The sequence below is a fragment of the Hirundo rustica genome, unplaced genomic scaffold, assembly GCF_015227805.2.
Source record: "Hirundo rustica isolate bHirRus1 unplaced genomic scaffold, bHirRus1.pri.v3 scaffold_191_arrow_ctg1, whole genome shotgun sequence".
NCBI lineage: Eukaryota > Metazoa > Chordata > Aves > Passeriformes > Hirundinidae > Hirundo > Hirundo rustica.
In genome coordinates, this window is record NW_026690261.1 from 41,816 (window position 1) to 59,170 (window position 17,355).

Consider the following 17,355-nt stretch of genomic DNA (forward strand, 5'->3'; position numbering starts at 1 on the left):
TGCGCTGCCTTCCGCCGCCCCCAAAGGCCAATCCCCCGCCTGGGTCCCGATGTCCGCCCTCCCCGAACCCCCCCCCAGACGCCTCAGTCACCCCGGGAGCCCCCTCCCCACCCGGCGGCGGGGTCCCTCTGCCCTACCTCCCCTCCCCTAAGGAATCCTGGGGTGCCCATGGCCCCCGACCCGCCGGGTTCCCCAGCCCCACCCGGAACCCTCCGCGGCGATGCCGGGGTGCCCCCAGACCCACCCGAACGCCTGTGGACACCCGGCTCACTTCGCTCGCACCGATCCTGGGGATCCCCCAAACCCGCCCGGCCCCTCCGGCCTCCCCCCAGCCTGCCGCTCCCCACCCGAGCGCTCAGATCATCCTCAATCATGGGGTGCCCCCGTCACCCCCCAGCCCCTCGGGATGCGGGGTGCCCCCACCCCACCCGGACACCGAGCCGCCGTGTTCCCCGCCGGGGCTCTCGGCCTCCGCCCGCCCCTCACGTCGTTACCTGTCGCTCTCTCGGGGGTCCCAGGGTTTGGGGGGGGGGGGGGAATCCTGCGCCGCACCCCCCCCCCCCACCGCCGCCAGCACGGCCGGGCCCGGGCCGGGGGCTCACGGGGGGCGTTGGCCCATGGCGGGGGGGTCTAGCGGCCTGCGGGGGAGGGGCAGCGGGTGGTCACCGGCCGCGGGAGGGGCACCGGGCCCACCCCCATCCCTCCCCTCCTCCCTCACCGGCCGCTCCCGCCTCCCGCTCGCGCCGCTCCATTGGCGCTGACGCAGCGTCCGGGACGCGCCGCGGCTGCGCCGGCGCCCCCTGGCGGCGCGGAGGACCTACGGAGTGCCGGGCAGTCACGTGGCCGAGGGGCGCGGCTCCCCGCGAGGGCGGAGCGGGGCGGGGCGCGGCCGCGCGCGGCCCGGGAACGCCTTAAAGGGCAACATCACTTCCGGTTCCCGCTTCCGGGTCCTGCCGCCGCCGCTGCCGGTGACGGCTCCGGCCCGGCCCCGCCATGTTCCTCCTCCTCCCGCCGCCGCCGCCCCCATGAGCCGCAAGAAAAGCGGCTTCGCCATCACCAGCGTCCGCGGCGGCAGCGGGACCGCGCCCGGCGATGCCTCCGGCGCCGCGACCGGTTCTTCATCTTCCTCCTCTGGCAGCCCCAGCGGGTCCCGGTTCCGCCTCGTTCGCTTGCTGTCGCCGGGGGAGGTGCTGCGGCGGGGCCGGTGGCTCTGCCGCGATTTCTACGAGCGGGACGCGTCACCGCGGGGAGGCTGCGGCGGCGGGGGGAGGGTCCCGGTGTCGCTGGACGCCCCCCGGGCCGTCCCCGCCCCCCACCAGCCGCGGTCCCTCGGGGCCTTCGCGCAGCTCGTGCAGCAGGTGAGGGGGCGGGGCCTCCTGGGGTGGGGCCGAGAGGGCCACACCCACCCCCGACCCCCGCCGCGCTTTGTTTCCAGGCGCTGCCCCCCAAACCCCCCTCGCCTCGCCCTGGGGGCGGGGCCGAGCTCAGCGCACGCCTGGGATTGGCTGGCGAGGAGAGCGAAGACGAGGGGTAAGGCAAGACTTCGGGTCCGGGCACTTCCTGGGAGGGGCTGGGCAGGTGCGAGGGAGGGGCACGGGTTCCCCTCCCCCTGCCCAAAAAGGGGGAAGGAAGCTCTGCCCCTCCCCCACGCACCCAAGGTGTCCAGGGTGGGGCAGGGGTGGTGTCCGTCCATCCATCTGTCCGTCTGCCCATCTGACACCGTCCTTGTCCCCCTCCGTCCCAGCGCTGGGAGCGGCGTCACCGCCATCGACAACAAGATTGAGAGGGCCATGGTGAGACTCCGGAGGGCTTAACGGCAGGGGGGACCCAGGGGGGCTGTCGGTCCAAAAAGGGGGATGGGGGGCTCTGTGTCCCGATGGCGGCTGTAGGACCCGGCTGTGGGAGCGCTGTGTCCTGGAAGGGAGGCGCGAGGTCACAACTAGGGGTTACAGGGCTGTGGGGTCCTGGACGGGGGGACCCTGGGGGTCCCTCACACCTCTCCCCGCAGGACCTGGTGAAGTCGCACCTGCTGCTGGCGGTGCGGGAGGAGGTGGAGGCTCTGCGGGAGCAGATCCGGGAGCTGAGCGAGCGGCGAGCGGCGCTGGAGAGGGAGAACCGCCTGCTCCGGGCCCTGGCCACGCCGCAGCAGCTCGCCCGCCTGGCACCCCCGCAGCCCCCCGCACCACCCCCCGCGCCGCCCTGAGCTCGGGTGGATCTCGGGAGGTTCTCAGGGGCCGGGCAGGGGCTCTGCGCTCGCTGCACCGCTGCTGCTTTACTGGGAGGAAGGCAAGGAGTGCCACTGAGCTCTCATGCCCTTCCTGCGCAACTTGGGGCCTTTTTTAATAAACCCGCCGTTTTTACAGCACGGGGGAGGAGCCGTGTTCATTTTGGGGAAGAACTCGAGCGATTTGGGGGTTGATAAAAGGTGGGGACGGCTCCGGCCGATGCGGGGCTCGAACCCGTGAACTCAGGGACGCGGCCACGGCAGGGAGAGCACGGCCGCCATGTTGGGAAGGGCGAGACCACCGGGGCCGCCATGTTGGGGGGTCAACGACAGGCCACAGCGCCGCCATCTTTGTGAGGTCACCGTCAGGGGTGCGGCTACCGGCGGGAAGGGGCGTGGCTGCCGCCGCCATGAGGCCGCGCGCGATCCCGCCGCCGCCGCCGCAAACGGGGGGGATCCTGAGGCGGGGGGGGCGCGGGGGCGGACACCGGCAGGTGTGAGGGGAACCGGGACAGCCCCGGAACACCGGGAGAGCGGAACGGGACAGGCGGGAGGGGCCTGGGAGGGGCCGGGAAGCCCCAAAGCGCGGCGGGAAACGGCCGCGGGGGCGGCGAGATCCCCCCCAAACCGGGCCCGGGGGGCTCCGTGACCCCCGCTCTGCCCCCGCAGGTGCGATTCGCGCCCAGCCCCGCGCTCCGGGATGAGGAGGAGGAGGAGGAGGATGAAGATGGGGGGGTCCCCGCCCCGGGCCTATCCCCACTGGCGACCCCCACCCTGCACAGCAGCCGGGGGGGTCCCGGGGGATCCCCCCCCGAGCCGTTCGACGCCCCCCGAGCGGCGGCCGCGCTCCTGGGCAGCTCCTTCGCCGCCCGCAGCGCTCTGGGCGGGGCTGCAGCCGCCGGTCAGTTTGGGGAGGGGACGGCTCGTCCTTTCCCCCCCCCACCGCCCCTTTTTTTTGCCCGTTTTGACCGAAATCGCTCCTTTGTAGCCATGAACGTGCCGCAAGCGCGGCGCCTCTTCCGGGGCCTCGTCAGCCTGGCCGTGCCGCCCCCGCCGGGGCCGCGCAGGGGGGCCCAGGCTCCCCCCGCGCCCCCCCCGCAGGTGAGACCCGACCCCCAATCCCGCCCCGTGCCGTCCGTCCCCCCCCCGCCCGGTGCTGACGGGACCCCGACCCTGTTGTGCCGCCCCCCCAGGTGCCCGGGCCGCAGCTGGGGGTGCTGGCAGCCGGGGCGGGCAGGGGGATGGGGTGGCCCTGGCTGCCCCCCCCCAGCCCCCCCGAGCCCCCCCGGGCCCTCCCGCGCCCCTCCGGAGCCGCCTTCGCCATGTACCAGAAGCTGCAGCAGTGGGGGGGGTGCTGAGGGCAAACACCCCCCACAAATTCCTTTTTTTTTTTCTCCCAAAAAATAAAACAACTGTGATTTTTCATGGGGTGTGTGACCCCCCTGGTCCCACGACTTTAAAACCTTCCACGCCCCCTCCCCAAAAAAGCGACCACCCTGACCAAACACCTCCTTTATTCTGGGGCCCCCCCTCGCACAGAGCAAACCACGGCAAACGCCCGGGGGGGGGAGGGAACACCCCAAAAATTGGGGGGAGGTGGGGCAAACAGAGCCCCCTCCCCCCGTTTGGCATCTGGTGGGGCAGGGAGTGACCCCCCCCTCCCCACCCCGGAAACATCAGGGTCCCCCCCAGACCGGGGGGCTCCGGGGGGCTCAGGGGGCGTCACCTCGTCCCTTGTGGAAGAGATAAATCGGCCGCTGGAAGCCTGTGGGGAGAAAAGAGGCATCAGGTGAGGGGGGGACCCCAAATTTACACCCCAACCACCCCCCAGCCCCAAACTCCCCCTGGGTTTGAGGTGATTTCCCCTCTCCCCACCCCTCCAAATCTCTGGGTGACCCCAAACCCCCAATTTAGGGTGTCCCCCCCCACCAGAACCAACTTGGCTATCAATCCCCCCCCGATTCTCCGACACCTAAAACCCCCCCAAGGATTTGGGGTTCCCCCAGCCGTGGCCCCCCACCTTTGGAGCTGTGCTGGGGGGTCCCCAGGAGCTCGCAGCGCTCGAACCCCACCTCGGGGGAGGTCAGGTACGCCGGGAACTGCTCCGGCCGCAGCCGGATCCGCTGGTAGTTCCGGTACGTCGTCTCCTGCGGAAGTGGGATCAGCCCCGGGAACAACAAACCCCCCCCCAGAGACCCCCAAAAGACCACCTTGAACCTCGCTCAGCCCCACCCACAACACCCCAAAACCCCCTCAAACACCACTGACCTGCCAAACCCAACCGAGAGCCCCCCAAAAACCCCCCAACCCTCTCACCATCCCCCCGTGACCCTCCAGGCTCCTCTCTGACCCCCCAAAAACTGCCTGGGACCCCTCTGTGACCCCTGGGACCCCTCTGGGACCCCCACAGACCCCTTTATAACCCTGTGTGACCCCCCCAAGCCTCATCCTGCTCCCCCCTCACTTGCAGTACAACTCCAGCCCTGGGGTTCCAGGAACAGGAGCCCCCCGAAACCCCTGTGTGAGCACCCCAGCCCCTGTGTGAGCCCCCCCAGCCCCTGTGTGAGCCCCCCCAGCCTCACCGTGAGCCCCTTGCGCTTGCGGTAGGACTCCCAGGGCTGCGGCTCCAGCAGCAGGATCCCGCCGGGCCGCAGGTGCCGGAACGCCCTCCGGAAGAGGCGCTTGAGCCCCTCGTCGCCCCAGTTGAGCTGCACCCACTTGGTGAGGGACAGCAGCAGCACCACGTCGAACTCGGGGCGCTGTGCTCCCACCGCCTCCTCCCGCTCCGGGACGTAGTTCCCCTGCCGGGGGGGCTCGGTCAGGGGGCACGGGGGGGGGTTGGGGGGCTGGGGGCACAGCCTGAGCCCCACTGAGGGAGTTTTGAGGGGGCTCTGGTGCTGGGGGCAAGCCTGAGCCCCAGTGAAGGGTTTTGAAGAGAGTTAGGGAGTGGCGAGACCCCCCCAAGAGGAATTTAGGGGTCAGGGGCACAGCCTGAGCCCCACAGAGGGGGGTTTGGGGCCGTCTGAGGGCATGGAGGGCACGCACTGAACACCACTGAAGGGTTTTTTTGGGGCGTTCTGAACCCCATTGAAAGGTTTCTTGGGGGGCTCTGAGGCCCACTGAGGGGTTTTTTGGGGGGATTCTGAGCCCCACTCGAGGGTTTTGGGAGCCCCAGACCCAGAGCTGCCCCACACGGACCCAAGGATGGAAAGGGGGGGTCCTGCAACCAGTCCAAGCTCCTGGTGCCCCCTTCAGATGCATCAAGACCCTTCCAGACCTTCCAAAACCCACCCCACGCACCTGTCACCCCCTCAGACGCACCCAGTCCTCCCCAAAACTCTGCTCCAGCCCCTTCTAGACCCCCTAAAACCCTCCGCAGCCCTCCCCCCGGAGCTCACCGTGACGAACACGACGTTGTGCGGGAAATCGGCGGCACCGGGCCCGTCGGGCGGCAGCTGCGGGGCGGCGATGGGGCCCCGGCTGGCCAGGAGCGCGGCGGGGAAGCCTTTCCTGGCCCGCCCCGCGGCGTCGCCGTCCGCCCCCAGCCCCTCGGACAGGTAGTGGCGGATGTTCTGCCGCGCCGAGCGGATCAGCCGCCCGTCAATGTCCAGCCCCACCACCTTGGCGGGCGCCCAGCGCTTGGCGATGCTCAGCGTGAGGTGCCCCACGTTGCACCCCACGTCCAGCACCTCCTTGCCCGCGAACCACTCGGGCCGCAGCACCCGCAGCCGCGCGTCCTCCACGTCCGGGTTGCGGTACCCGTAGTATTTGCAGTAATTCCCGTACTGGAACTTGCGCACCTGGTGCCGCGGCCGCTGCGCCGCCTTCCCGGGGGGCTTCGGCTTCTCGCCGGCGGCGGCGGCAGCGGCGGGGGGCGGCGGGCGAGGCCCCTCGGATTTGCTGCAAGTCCGTCGGCGCTTGCGGTGGCGGCCGGGGGCGGGCAGGGCGGCGGGGCACGGCGGGGCGGTGGAAGCGGCGGAGGGTTCGGCGGGCCGGGCGGGCTCCTGGCCGGACCCGGCGTTGGCGGAGGCGCCGCCGCGCTGCTGGCCGCGGTGCCGGTGGCGGCGGCGGGCGCTCTTGGCCGGGGAGGCCAGGCGCAGCGCCTCGCCGGGCGCGTTCAGGCTCAGCGGGTCCGTGATGTCCCGCGGCACCAGGATCTCCACGGGGTCGCGGCCGCGCTGCGGGAGCGGCGAGGACTGCGGGGTGCGCGCGTTCAGCGCGCGGCTCACCTCCTCGTCCAGGAGGCTGTTGAGGTTGAGCGGGTCGAAGATGTTCCCGCCGAGCAGGAACTCGGACGGCAGCACCGGGCCGCACTCCGAGGCCGCGCGGCGCCGCCGCTTCCACGCCGGCTGCTTCGCCCCGCAGCTGCTGCGCCGCTTCCCGCCGCCGCCGCCCGCGGCGCGGAGGCCATTGCGGGGCCGCGGGGGCTCGGGGGGGGCCCGGCGGGGCGGCGGCGGCGGCGGGAGGAGGCGGCGGCGGCGGCGGCACCAGGAAGGCCTCGGGCGCCGCCGCCATGGCGGCCCGGCCCGCGCCTGCGCGCTGCGCCGCGCCGCCCCCGCGCATGCGCCGGCGGAGGGGGGAGCGGGGGGAGCCGCGCGCGCGGCCCGTCCGCGCCCGCCGCCTCCCGCCCGCGATGGCAGCGCCGCGCCGGCCCGGCGGGGTTTATATAGGCGAGAGGCGGGGCCGAACGCGGGCACGCCCGCGAAACGGGGCGGGGAGACGGGGCGCCGCCAATGGAAGCGGCCGCGGGGCGCACGGCGGCCAATAACGGGAGGCGGCGCGCGGGGATGGAGAGAGAGGGGGAGAGAGAGAGAGGGGGGGCCTGAAGGGCTCGGGTGGCCGCGGCGAGCGCCTGTGCGGAGAGCGGGGGAGAACGGCGGGCGGGGCGGGGCGGGCGGGAGCGGAGGGGATCGTGCAGAAGGTTCGGGGCACGGGCGAGGTGCCGGGAGGAGCAGGGCGGGCGGCGGAAAGGCGGAGCGGGCGGGGTGAGGTCGCCACGCGCGGGGGCCTCGTCGCGAGCGCGGAGGCTGCCGGTAGTTGGAGTCCGTGTGGGGGCTGCGCGCGCGCAGTGCGAGCGCCTCCTCCCCGCACGCCCCTTCCCGTTCCAGCGCCGGTGTCTCCGCCGTCCCTCGGCCGCGTACTCACGTTACCGTTCCGCTTGTGACGTCACTGAACCGGTTCTCCTTCCCTCCCCCTCCCAACCCGCCCGGTAACGGATCGCAAGGCGCGCTCGCGCGGCTCTCGCGAGAGCGGCGCGCAGCTCCCCGCTGCGGCCGCAGGGCGGCGCTGTCTCCTCTCGCGAGAGCCGCGCGCTGTCTCGCGTCGGGCTCCGCGCGCCTCTCGCGCCCGCCCGTCTTTCCCGCCCCTGGCTGTCACGTGATCTCGGTCCTGCGCCGTTCCCCGTCCCGGCACGTGCCCCCCCGCGCGCCGCGCGCGGCTCTTCGCCCCCCCCACCCCCTCAGCCCGTCACGTGACCGGTCGCGCGGGAAGCGCGGGCTCCGTTCTGAGGCGAATTCTGCCGGAATCGGTGAAAAAACCCCGCAGCCCCACACGTACACAGCTCCCGTTAACCGCCACCAGCCCCACAGGAGCCGCAGAGCCGGTTTCAGGTGTGTTTCGCGTGTTTTAATGTATTTTTCCCCAAGTTTCCCCTCACGGGCTCCAAGCCCCCTCAGGGACACTTGCGCTCCACGCACTGCTTCCCGCCCTCCTCGTACTCCTGCTTGGAGATCCACATCTGCTGGAAGGTGCCCTGTGGGAAATTCGGGGCAGTTTGAGGGTCTTTTTCGGGGGAGTCCAGGCGGGGGGATCCCCCCGGCCCTCCATGGACCCCTGGACTCACGAGCGAGGCCAGGATGGAGCCCCCGATCCAGGGGCTGAAGCGCCGCTCCATGGTGCTGTTGCTGGCGATGAGCTTCAGCCTCATGCTCTGGGAGAGGGGGGAAGCACTGGGAATCACTGTGGGGACAGCTGTGAACCACTGGTGGCAGCTGTGAGCCACTGGCTGGCATTGTGGGGTGACTGGGAAGCCGCTGCAGGCGACTGGGAGGGACTGGTGATAACTGGGAGAAACCCAGAGGCCCCGTTCGGGCGCCCCCCAGCCCCAAATGCCCCTCAGAGGGGTTTAGAGTCCCCCCAGCTCACCCAGCCCAAATTCAGCGGGTCCCTCCCTGGGGGATTTTGGGGTTTGCATCCAGCTCCCCTTTCTCAAATTGTCGGGGTCCCTTGGGGGGAATATTTGGCGTCTCCTGCAGCCACTCGCCACCCCCCCATCCCAAACTCGGGGGTCCCTCACCGGGGGGGTTTTCTGTGCCAGCTCCCGGTTCAGGCGGTCGGTGAAGCCCTGCAGCAGCGTGTTCCCCCCGGTGACGATGACACTGCCGTACAGGCCCTGGGGGGGACACGGGGAGGGATTTGGGGTGTCCCTGCTGCTCCCTGGACCCTCCAGGCCCCCACATCCCTGGACCCACCGGCCGGATGTCGATGTCACACATCCCAATGCTGGTGGTCACCACGTGTCCCACGCCCAGCATGGTGTTCCCCGAGAGGCCCTGCGGAAAGGAGGGGTCAGGGGGTCCCACAAGCCCCGGGACCCCCCCTCAGGACCTCCCTGGGAACCCCCAAACCCCCTGGGATCCCCAAAACCCCGATGGGGGACCCTTAAACCTTGACAGTGGAAGAGTCAAAGAGCTCTCAGGAAGGCAGAACCCGGGGGATGGGGGTCCCCTAAACCCCCTGGGACCCCAAAACTCCGGATCCCACTCAGGAAGCCCCCCAGGACCGCCAAACCTTGACGTTGGAGGGGTCGAAGAGCCCCTCGGGGATGCGGAGCCGCTCGGCCCCGTAGTCGGTGTTGTACCCATTGGGCATCTCGTAGTGAACCGTTGGCATCTGCGCCGCCACCCTGGGGGAAAAACAGGGGATTTTGGGGCTCTCCCCACCCCAACCTCCCCCCAAACCACCCCAGGATCCCAGCACTCACTGCTCGTCATAGGGGGAGTCCGAGACCTGCAGCACTGAGGCCTGGAAGTCCTGGATCACCTCCTGGGGGGACAGGACCCCAAAAAAAGGGGGTCGGGACCCTGATTCCCCCCCCCTCAGGGACCCCCCCCAAATCCCCCCTGCTCACATTGCAGGTGAAGTTGTGCCAGGACTTGGACACCTGGGGCAGCTTCTCCTTCTTCTTCCAGCTCGGGGGGGCCCCTTCCCGCACTGGCTCCTGTGAAAGGGGGGGTCCTGGGGGGTGTGGGGGCGTGGCCAGCCCCCACAGGGGTGGGACTTGGGAATTAATGATGCAAAAGGGGCATGGTTAAATGGAAAGGTGGAACCTCCCCTTGGCTGGGGTGGGAGGTGGAGTCTAGGGGTGGGGCCAAATGAGAGGTGTGCCCAGTAGGGGTGTGGTCACAAAGGGGGTGGGGCCATTGCCCCACCCTGTTGTTGTCCCCTCTGATTGGCTGAGCTCCGGCCACGCCCACCTTGGCAGCAATCATGTAGGGGGGCACGATGTCGATGTTGAGCTCCTGGAAGAGCTCCCGGCACTGCATGGAGATGAAATCCCCGGCCAGCGGCGACTTCACAATACCTGCAGGGTGGGGCTGGCATCAGGCTCCGCCCACCTCTCACCTGGGACTGGTGTGCGCCCACCTGGCTGAGGGGTGCGGCCACTCCGCTTGTTCCAGGGAGGTCCTCGTGTGTCCCAGGTGTGTCCCAGGTGTCCCTCCCCTGTCCCAGGTGTATTCTCACCTGTCCCAGGTGTGTCCCTCCCCTGTCCCAGGTACATTCTCACCTGTCCCAGGTGTGTGCTCACCTTGCTGCAGGATGTACCCGTCGTGCACGGGGATGGCCGTGGTGTGGGTGGCCCCCGAGTCCAGCACCAGCCCCGTGCTGCGGCCGTTGGCGAAGCTGCGCGGGTCAAGGGGCCACAACGGGGAGGGGACACGCGCTGACCACCCCCAAACCCCCGGACACACGCGGCGGCCCCGCGGGGAGGGGGCGGGGTCACACCCTGAGGTGACACCGAGGTGACACCCAGGTGACACCGGGGATACGCGGTGAGCACGGCCGTCTTGCAGAGGAAGAAGGCCGGGATGTTGTAGTGCTCGAACATCAGCTCCGTCAGCTTCTCCCGCTTGGCCCTGGTGTTCCACTGCGGCACAGGGGGCGTTGGGGACATCGGGGACACCCCGGGGACAGCCAGGGGACACCGCCCCGCCCCGGGGGTGGCACCTACCGGCGCCTCGGACATGAGCACGGGGTGCAGCCCCGGCTCCGACTTGACGTGCTTGCCGTAGGTGTGGTCCAGGATGGCCTGGAAGCACTCCCAGTCCTCGACTGGGGCAGGGGACAGCGGCGCTGGGGACACGGCGGCACCCCCATGGCCCTTGGCCCTGCTGCTGTTCCAGCCGTGTCCCCGTGCGTGCCCCTTGTCCCCAAATGTCCCTGTGCTGTCCCTACTGTCCCTGCTCTGTCCTCATGTCCCCCACAGTCCCCTCTGGCCCTGCTCTTCCCCATGTCCCCCGTGTCACCCGGCCTTGCTTGTCCCCCCATGTCCCAGTGTCCCACTGTCCCCCTGTGTGCCCTTGTCTCTCGTGTGTCTGCTGTCCCCGTGTCCCCCCATGTCCCCCCTCTGTCCCCCTGTGTGTGTCCCTGCTGTCCCCCCTCTCTCCCCCTGTGTCTCCACTGTCCCCATGTCCCCCAGTGTCCCCCCGTGTCCCCGCCGTCCCCCCGTGTCCCCATGTCCCCCCCGGTGTCCCCCGCTCACTCATGCCGTTCTTGAGCGGTGACAGGACCTCGACGCCCTCGCGGGCCACGTGCAGGGCGTTGGTGTCGATGTAGTAAACCTTGCCACCCTTCTTGTCCTTGTCACCGTCCAGCTCCAGGGACACCTCGTCCGGGGACAGCAGCCCCACCGTGGTGGGGAAATCCGCCTTGGGGACAGCGCCGTTGGCACCCCGCGCCCGGCCTGGCCCTGGGGACACCGGGGACCCGTCCGGGGTGGGGGGGACACGGAGGGGACGCGGTGACACCAACCTTGGGACAATCCTCGCCCGCATAACCGGCCCGAACCGAGAAGGAGCCGATGTCGAACACCAGAGCGCCGACCTCGTCTGGGGAGGGGACGGGGCACGGTGACACCGGGACAGGGACAACAGTGACAGGGACACTGGGACACGGCACGGTGACACTGGGACAGGACATGGGGACACCAGGACAGGAACAGGGACACTGGGACAGGACATGGGGACAGGGCATGGTGACACTGGGACAGGGACAGGGCATGGTGGCATTGGGACAGGACACGGTGACATTGGGACAGAGATAGTGATGCGGTGCCACCAGGACAGGGACAGGGACAGCAGGACAGGACACAGTGGCACACGGACAGGGACACCGGGACAGTACACGGTGACACCGAGATCCCCCAGGACAATGAGACCCCCCCCCAGTCCCCGTCCCCCCGGCTCACACGGAACCCCCGGGATGCCCATCCTGCCCCGGGGAGAGGGGCGGTGACACCGGGACCCCCCCCCCCGGGGACCCCCTCATCCCCCCCCTTTGCCCCCCCCCGCCTTGGCCCCGCCCCTCTCGTTCTAGCCCCGCCCCCGCGAAGGCCCCGCCCCCCGAGGCCCCGCCCCCGCACCGCCGCCGTAGACGCCGCCGCTCATGGCCGCCTTCAGCACCGGGACAGCGCCGGCCGGGGGGGCGGGGTCTCGCCCGCGCCCAATCAGCGCCCGCCGTGCGGCGCGCGCGCCCATTGGCTGCGGCGGAGATGGCGGCGCTTAAAGGGGCCGCGGCCCTTTGTTAACGGGAGGGGGCGTGTCCCGCCGGGAGCGGCTCCTCCCCTTTGCGGGCGTGGCGCCGCGGGGTGAGGGGAGCGGTCCGTGAGAAAGGGGGCGTGGTTTCCCTAAGCCCCTCCCAGGCGCTTACTCCGATCCCCCGTCCCCGCCGCGGGGTGGGGGGGGGGAGTGTGAATTTACCGGGTTTGTTGGATAAAAGCCGCAAAATGGCGGGCGCGGGGGGCGGCGCGCGCCCCTCCCTGTGCGCCGTGAAAAAAACCCGAAAACCCCCCAAAAACGCGCCCGGGCGCGCGCCGGTGTGGGCGGTGCTTGGGTGGGCGTGTGCCCTGTGGGGGCGTGGCTTCGGGGGCGTGGCCTCGCAGCGGAAGCGGCGGCGGCGCGGGACGCGCGAGGTGCGGACGGGGTGGGGGCGCGTCCCGGTGGTCTTCGAGGGGGGATCGGAGGTCAGGGGGCGCTCGGGAGGTCCCGAGGGGCTCCCGGGGGTCCCAGGGGGGTCCGGGGGTGTCCCGTTCAGGTTGGGGGCAGTTTCGGGGTGGGGGGGGGTCCCGGGGGGGCTCCGGGTCCGCCCCTGACGCCCCCTCCCCGTTTCCTCCCGCAGAATGTCCTCGGGCCGCCCCGCAGCACCGTCCCCGTCCCCGGGGGCGCTCCCCGGGCCGCCCCCCCCGCCGCCGCCACCGGGGGCCCCCCCCGGGCCCTCCCCCCGCGGCGGCGGGCAGCAATGACGTGTTCGTGACGTCACGCTCGGATTTCCGGGCGCAGCTGCGGCGTTGCCAGCGGCTCCTGGCGCCGGGCGGGGGTCCCGGGGGCGGCCCCGGGGAGCTGCGGCTGCACGGGCTGGGCCTGGCCGTGCCCCGCACCATCAACCTGGCGCTGCAGCTGCAGGCGGGGGCGGGCGGCGCGCTGCGGCTGCACGCCAGCACCTCCTCCGTGCCCCTGCGCGCCCCCCGCGCCCGCGGCAACCGCCACCGGGACCGCCACGGCGACGGGGACAGCGACGGCGACGACGGGGAAGCCCCCCGGCACAACTCGGCCATCCACATCCGCCTCTGCCGGGAGGCGCCCTGCGCCTGAGGGGCACCCCGGGGCCCGGGGGGCTCCTCGGTTTCACCCCGCTGTCCTCAGGGGCTCCCCCGGTGTAAAGGGGGGCGACCCCTCTGTCCTGGGGTGACCCTGGGGTCCTGGGGGGGCTCCCCCGCTGTTCTGGGGCATCCCCCGGTGTCACCCCGTGGTCCTGGGGGGCTCCCCCGGTGTCCTGGCCTCTGTCACTTTTGTGGGGACCCTCCGCGGTGAGTCCCCAGGTGTGTCACGGCTGCGGGGACATCACGGGAGGTCTTGGGGACACCGAGATGGCACCGAGAGGCCGCGGGGATGCTGTGATGGCCTGAGGACACGGACGGTGCCACCAGCATCTCGAGGCTGCCGCGATCCCCCCGATGTCACCCTGAGCCACCCCCGCAGCCGCGGGGACGTGACACCCAAATAAAGACGGTGGCGGCAGCAGCGACGCCTCGGGGGCTTCGTGGGGATTGGGGGGGACTGCAGGGGTGGGGCTGGGGCTTCCTCTGCGTCATCGGTGACATTTGGGGCAGGAAACCCCCAGGAGACAGTGGGGGGGCGCAGGGAGAGGGTCTGAGTGACAACGGGGGGGGACACGGGGGGGAAAAGTGGGGACCTGGGTGACACTGGGGACAATAAACGTCCAGAGGAGTGGGGGAGCGTGGGAAAGTGAGCGGGACCCTGGTGCCAAAGGGACACTCATGTGGCAAAGAGACACCCGTGTGACAAAGGGACGCTGGTGCCAAAGGAACACTCATGTGGCAAAGAGACACCCGTGTGACAAAGGGACACCCGGGTGACAAAAGGCACCGACCACCCCCCGGGGGGTGGCAGGTGACCCCAGGGGACTCCGTGTGACCCGCGGGACCCCCGTGCGCGCAGCCCCGCTGGCGGGGAGTCCCGGCCGTGCGGGGGAGTCCCTGCCGGGCGGACTCCCGGGTGACACGGGGGGGACCCGGCGGTGTCCGTGCCGCCGCCGCCGCCGTCCCCCCGCCCCCGGGTGCCCTTTGGCCCCGCTGGCGCCGGACCCGCGGCCGGGCTGTGCGGAGCCGCACGTACGGCCTGGCAGGGGGCCCGCGTCACCTCGCGGGTCCCCCGTGTCACCTCCCGCGTCACCTGCGTCCCCCGGCTCCCCTCGCGGGTCCCCCGTGCCGCCTCCATCCCGTTCCGCGTACCCCCCCTCCACGGCTCCCCGTGCCGCCGCCCGCGTCCCCCGTGTCCCCTCCCCTCGGCGGGTCCCCCCTCCCCCGTGTCCCCTCCCCGCCGCGGGGGTCCCCGGAGCCGCCCCCGGGGCCGCGGTGGCGCTGGCGACGGGGACGGTGACGGCGACAGTGACGCTGCCCCATTGTTCGGCCGCTTCCGCGGGATCCCGGGATCCCCCGGCCTGGCGCGGCCCCTTGTCACCGCGCGTGTGTCCCCGCGCGCGTGTCGCCGCGGTCCCACGGCCCCGCGGGGGTGTCCCCGCGCGTCTGTCCCCGGCCCCGTCCCCGCGTCCCGGTACCACCGGCACGCCCACTCTGCCATCCCCGCGTCCCCGCCGCTGTCCCCATCCCGCAGCTCCGTGCCCGGGACACTGTTCCCGTGTCCCCCCCATCCTGGTGTCCCCTTTTCCAGCCCTGTCCCCAGTCCTTGTCCCCGTGTCCTCCCCGTCCTGGTGTTCCATGTCCCCATCCCTGTCCCCATGTCTCCTGTCCCCCCCCCGTCCTGGTGTCCCATGTCCCTGTCCCCATGTCTCCTGTCCCCCCTGTCCTGGTGTCCCATGTCCCCATCCCTGTCCCCATGTCTCCTGTCCCTCCCCCCTCTTCCCCGATCCCCCATGTGTCTGTCCAGCTCCCTGTCCGTGTGTCCCCCCCGTATCCGTGTCCCTCCCGTCCCCTGTCCCCACACCTCCGTGCCCGGCTCCCTGTCCCCGTGTCACCCCCTGTCCTTCCTCCTCCGTGTGCCCCGCCGTGTCCCCCCGGTGTCCCCCCCGTCTCCCCTGTCCCCACACCTCCCTGTCACTCGCGGTGTCCCCCCGCTGCCCACCCGCTGCCGGTGTCCCCGCCGCGTCCCCCCCGTGTCCCCCCCGCCTGGCCGGCGCCGTGGCCGGGGCCGGGGGTGGCCCGTGGCCAGGGGCCGACGTGCGGCGGCCGGCGCGGCCTTTTCCTCGACGGTCTGGGGGGGGGCGAGGGGGGAGCGGATGGAAACCCCCCCCCCCCAAGGGCCCTTCCGGCCCCGCGGCCCCTCGGATCAAACATTAACCGGGGCCGGGGCCGGGGGACGCGGGACGGGGACGGCCGCAGCCCCGGGGCCGCCAGGGACCCCCGTGCCATGAGCAGCCGGCGATGGGGGCGGCGGGTGAGCGGGGGGGCGGCCCGGGGGGGCCGCACGGGCTCGGGGAGGGGGCTCGGACATCCCGGGGAGGGCGGTGGGAGCGACCCAGGTGTGCGGGAGGCGCCCAGGTGTGCGGGGGAGGGGGGATCACCTGCGCGCGCGGCCGTGGGGGGGGCGCGGGCGGCCGCGGGTTGGGGGGTCTCGGCTGTGGGGGGGGACCCGCCTGGGCGGGTGACTCGGGGGTGTCCGGGGGTCCCCGCGCGTGTCCGGCACGCTCAGGTGGGACACAGGTGTGCGTGTGGGAGGGGGGTCCTGGGGACGCCACGTGGGCGGGGGTCCCAGGTGTCCCGAATGGCCGCGGTGTCTGGGGGGGCCCCAGGGGCGCCCCCGACATCCAGGGACGTTCTCGGGGGTGCCCAGGTGAGGGGGGGCACTCAGGTATCCCGGGGGTCTTCCCCAGCAGCCGAGCCCCCCATCCCCGCCGGGTGTTGGGGGGGGTCTCCGCTGTCCCGGCGCCCCCGCCGGGCTCTCCCCCCCCCCCCCCCGTGCCCCCCCAGGGCTGTGTGCGCTGCTGCTGCTGTTGTTGGGGGTCCCGGGGCGCCCCCAGCCCCCCCCCGAGGGCCCCCCCTCACTGTGCGACCCCCGAGTGATCGAACGCTTCATCCTGGAGACCCGCGACGCCGAGCGGGGGGCGGTGAGGGGACACGGGGGGGACACGGGGACAGCGCGGGGGGGACACGGGGACAGCGCGGGGGGGACACCCCGGGGATGTTGGACAACTTACTGGGGTTGGGGACACGGGTGGGGACACGGGGACCCCCCTGGAGGAGTTGGGGCTGCTGTGGGGGGGTCGGGGAGGTCTCGGAGACCCCCGGGGGTGGCAGCGGGGGTGTCACTGTGTCCCCCCCCCCGCCCCCCAGGCCGGGTGTGGCCCCCACTGTGACCTCCCCGAGCCCCTGGCTGTCCCCGACCCCGGCGTCAACTTCAACCTCTGGAGGAGCCTGGATGTGAGTGGGAATGGGGGAAATTCCCGGGGAATAGGGAAAAATGGGGAGGAATCACAGGAAATGGGGGAAAATGGGGAAAACCCAGGGAAATGGGGAAAAATGTGGGGGGAATGGATAAGAGTTGGGTTAAATTGGGAAGAATAGGGGAGAAATGTTGGGAAATGGGGAACACTCAGGATAAAAAGAGGTGAACTGGGGAGAAATTAAGAATAAAAGGAAAAATTGGGCAAAGTGGGGGGAAATATGTGGGAGGAATTGGAGGAAATTGGGAGAAATTGGGGGAAGCGGGGGAGAAATGAGGCCACAGGGAGAAGGAGGGAAAACCAGGGAGAAATGGGGACAAACAGGAAAAACGAGGAGAGAGACGGGGAGGAACCGGGAGAAATGGGACAAACTGGGCAGAAACCGGGAGAAACCGGGAGAAACGGGGCACAAAGGGAGGGGGGGAAATCGGGAAAAATTGAGTGGAAAACCCGGCATGAAGCGGGCGGGCAGGGGCGGCGATGTCGGGGTGACCCCGGGGGTGGGGGGTCTGTCCCCCGTGACCCCGGTGACCCCGGTGACCCCCGCGCCGTGTCCCCAGGCGGGGTCCCGCGCGCGGGAGGTGGCCGGGGGACAGGCGGCCCTGGCGGCCGCGCTGCTGCGGGCGCGGGAGCTGCTGCGGGAGCCCCGGCTGCGCCCCAGCCTGGACCGAGCCTACGGCGCCGCGCGGAGCCTGGCGCGGCTGCTGCGGGGGCTGCCCGCGCCGGTACGGGGGGACCGCGGGCATTTGGGGGGGGTTGGAGGGGATTGCTAGGGATTTTGGGGGGTCTTGAGGGGATTCGGCGGGGATTTTGGGAGGTTTTGAGTGTTTCTTTGGGGGGGAATCTTGGAGGGTTTGGAGTGGATTTGCAGGGATTGGGGGGGGGCTTTGAAAGGTATTGGGGAGATTCAGAGCGATTTGAGGGGATCTGGGACA

The 17,355-nt window shown here is 71.4% G+C and overlaps 5 protein-coding genes across 5 annotated transcripts; 3 read left to right on the plus strand and 2 right to left on the minus strand.

The window, feature by feature from the left end:
- The first annotated feature begins 220 nt into the window (after positions 1–220).
- Positions 221–2,365, plus strand: LOC120747750 (TSC22 domain family protein 4-like). Its single transcript, XM_040053788.1, has 5 exons — positions 221–228; positions 767–1,358; positions 1,436–1,530; positions 1,745–1,793; positions 2,009–2,365. Exons 1-5 carry the CDS (start codon positions 221–223, stop codon positions 2,201–2,203), a joined length of 939 nt encoding a protein of 312 aa, XP_039909722.1. The 3' UTR covers positions 2,204–2,365.
- A 171-nt stretch (positions 2,366–2,536) lies between these two features.
- On the plus strand, positions 2,537–3,582 carry LOC120747751 (basic proline-rich protein). The gene is made up of 4 exons (XM_058424344.1): positions 2,537–2,577; positions 2,719–3,125; positions 3,213–3,325; positions 3,418–3,582. The coding sequence occupies exons 1-4, from the start codon at positions 2,537–2,539 to the stop codon at positions 3,580–3,582; spliced, it is 726 nt and encodes a 241-aa protein (XP_058280327.1).
- Positions 3,583–3,721: 139 nt separating this feature from the next.
- MEPCE (methylphosphate capping enzyme) lies at positions 3,722–6,739 on the minus strand. The gene is made up of 5 exons (XM_058424345.1): positions 6,713–6,739; positions 5,623–6,657; positions 4,807–5,025; positions 4,245–4,371; positions 3,722–3,989 (listed from the first exon to the last, which is right to left on the minus strand). Exons 1-5 carry the CDS (start codon positions 6,737–6,739, stop codon positions 3,937–3,939), a joined length of 1,461 nt encoding a protein of 486 aa, XP_058280328.1. The 3' UTR covers positions 3,722–3,936.
- On the plus strand, positions 6,738–13,521 carry POP7 (POP7 homolog, ribonuclease P/MRP subunit). The gene is made up of 3 exons (XM_058424346.1): positions 6,738–6,894; positions 7,687–7,833; positions 12,620–13,521. Exons 1-3 carry the CDS (start codon positions 6,738–6,740, stop codon positions 13,090–13,092), a joined length of 777 nt encoding a protein of 258 aa, XP_058280329.1. The 3' UTR covers positions 13,093–13,521.
- ACTL6B (actin like 6B) lies at positions 7,828–11,946 on the minus strand. The gene is made up of 14 exons (XM_040053799.1): positions 11,865–11,946; positions 11,255–11,331; positions 10,986–11,151; positions 10,455–10,555; positions 10,273–10,370; positions 10,032–10,126; positions 9,700–9,806; positions 9,354–9,443; positions 9,207–9,268; positions 9,014–9,128; positions 8,695–8,775; positions 8,520–8,615; positions 8,067–8,153; positions 7,828–7,976 (listed from the first exon to the last, which is right to left on the minus strand). The coding sequence occupies exons 1-14, from the start codon at positions 11,887–11,889 to the stop codon at positions 7,896–7,898; spliced, it is 1,281 nt and encodes a 426-aa protein (XP_039909733.1). The 5' UTR covers positions 11,890–11,946; the 3' UTR covers positions 7,828–7,895.
- Positions 13,522–17,355: the final 3,834 nt, after the last annotated feature.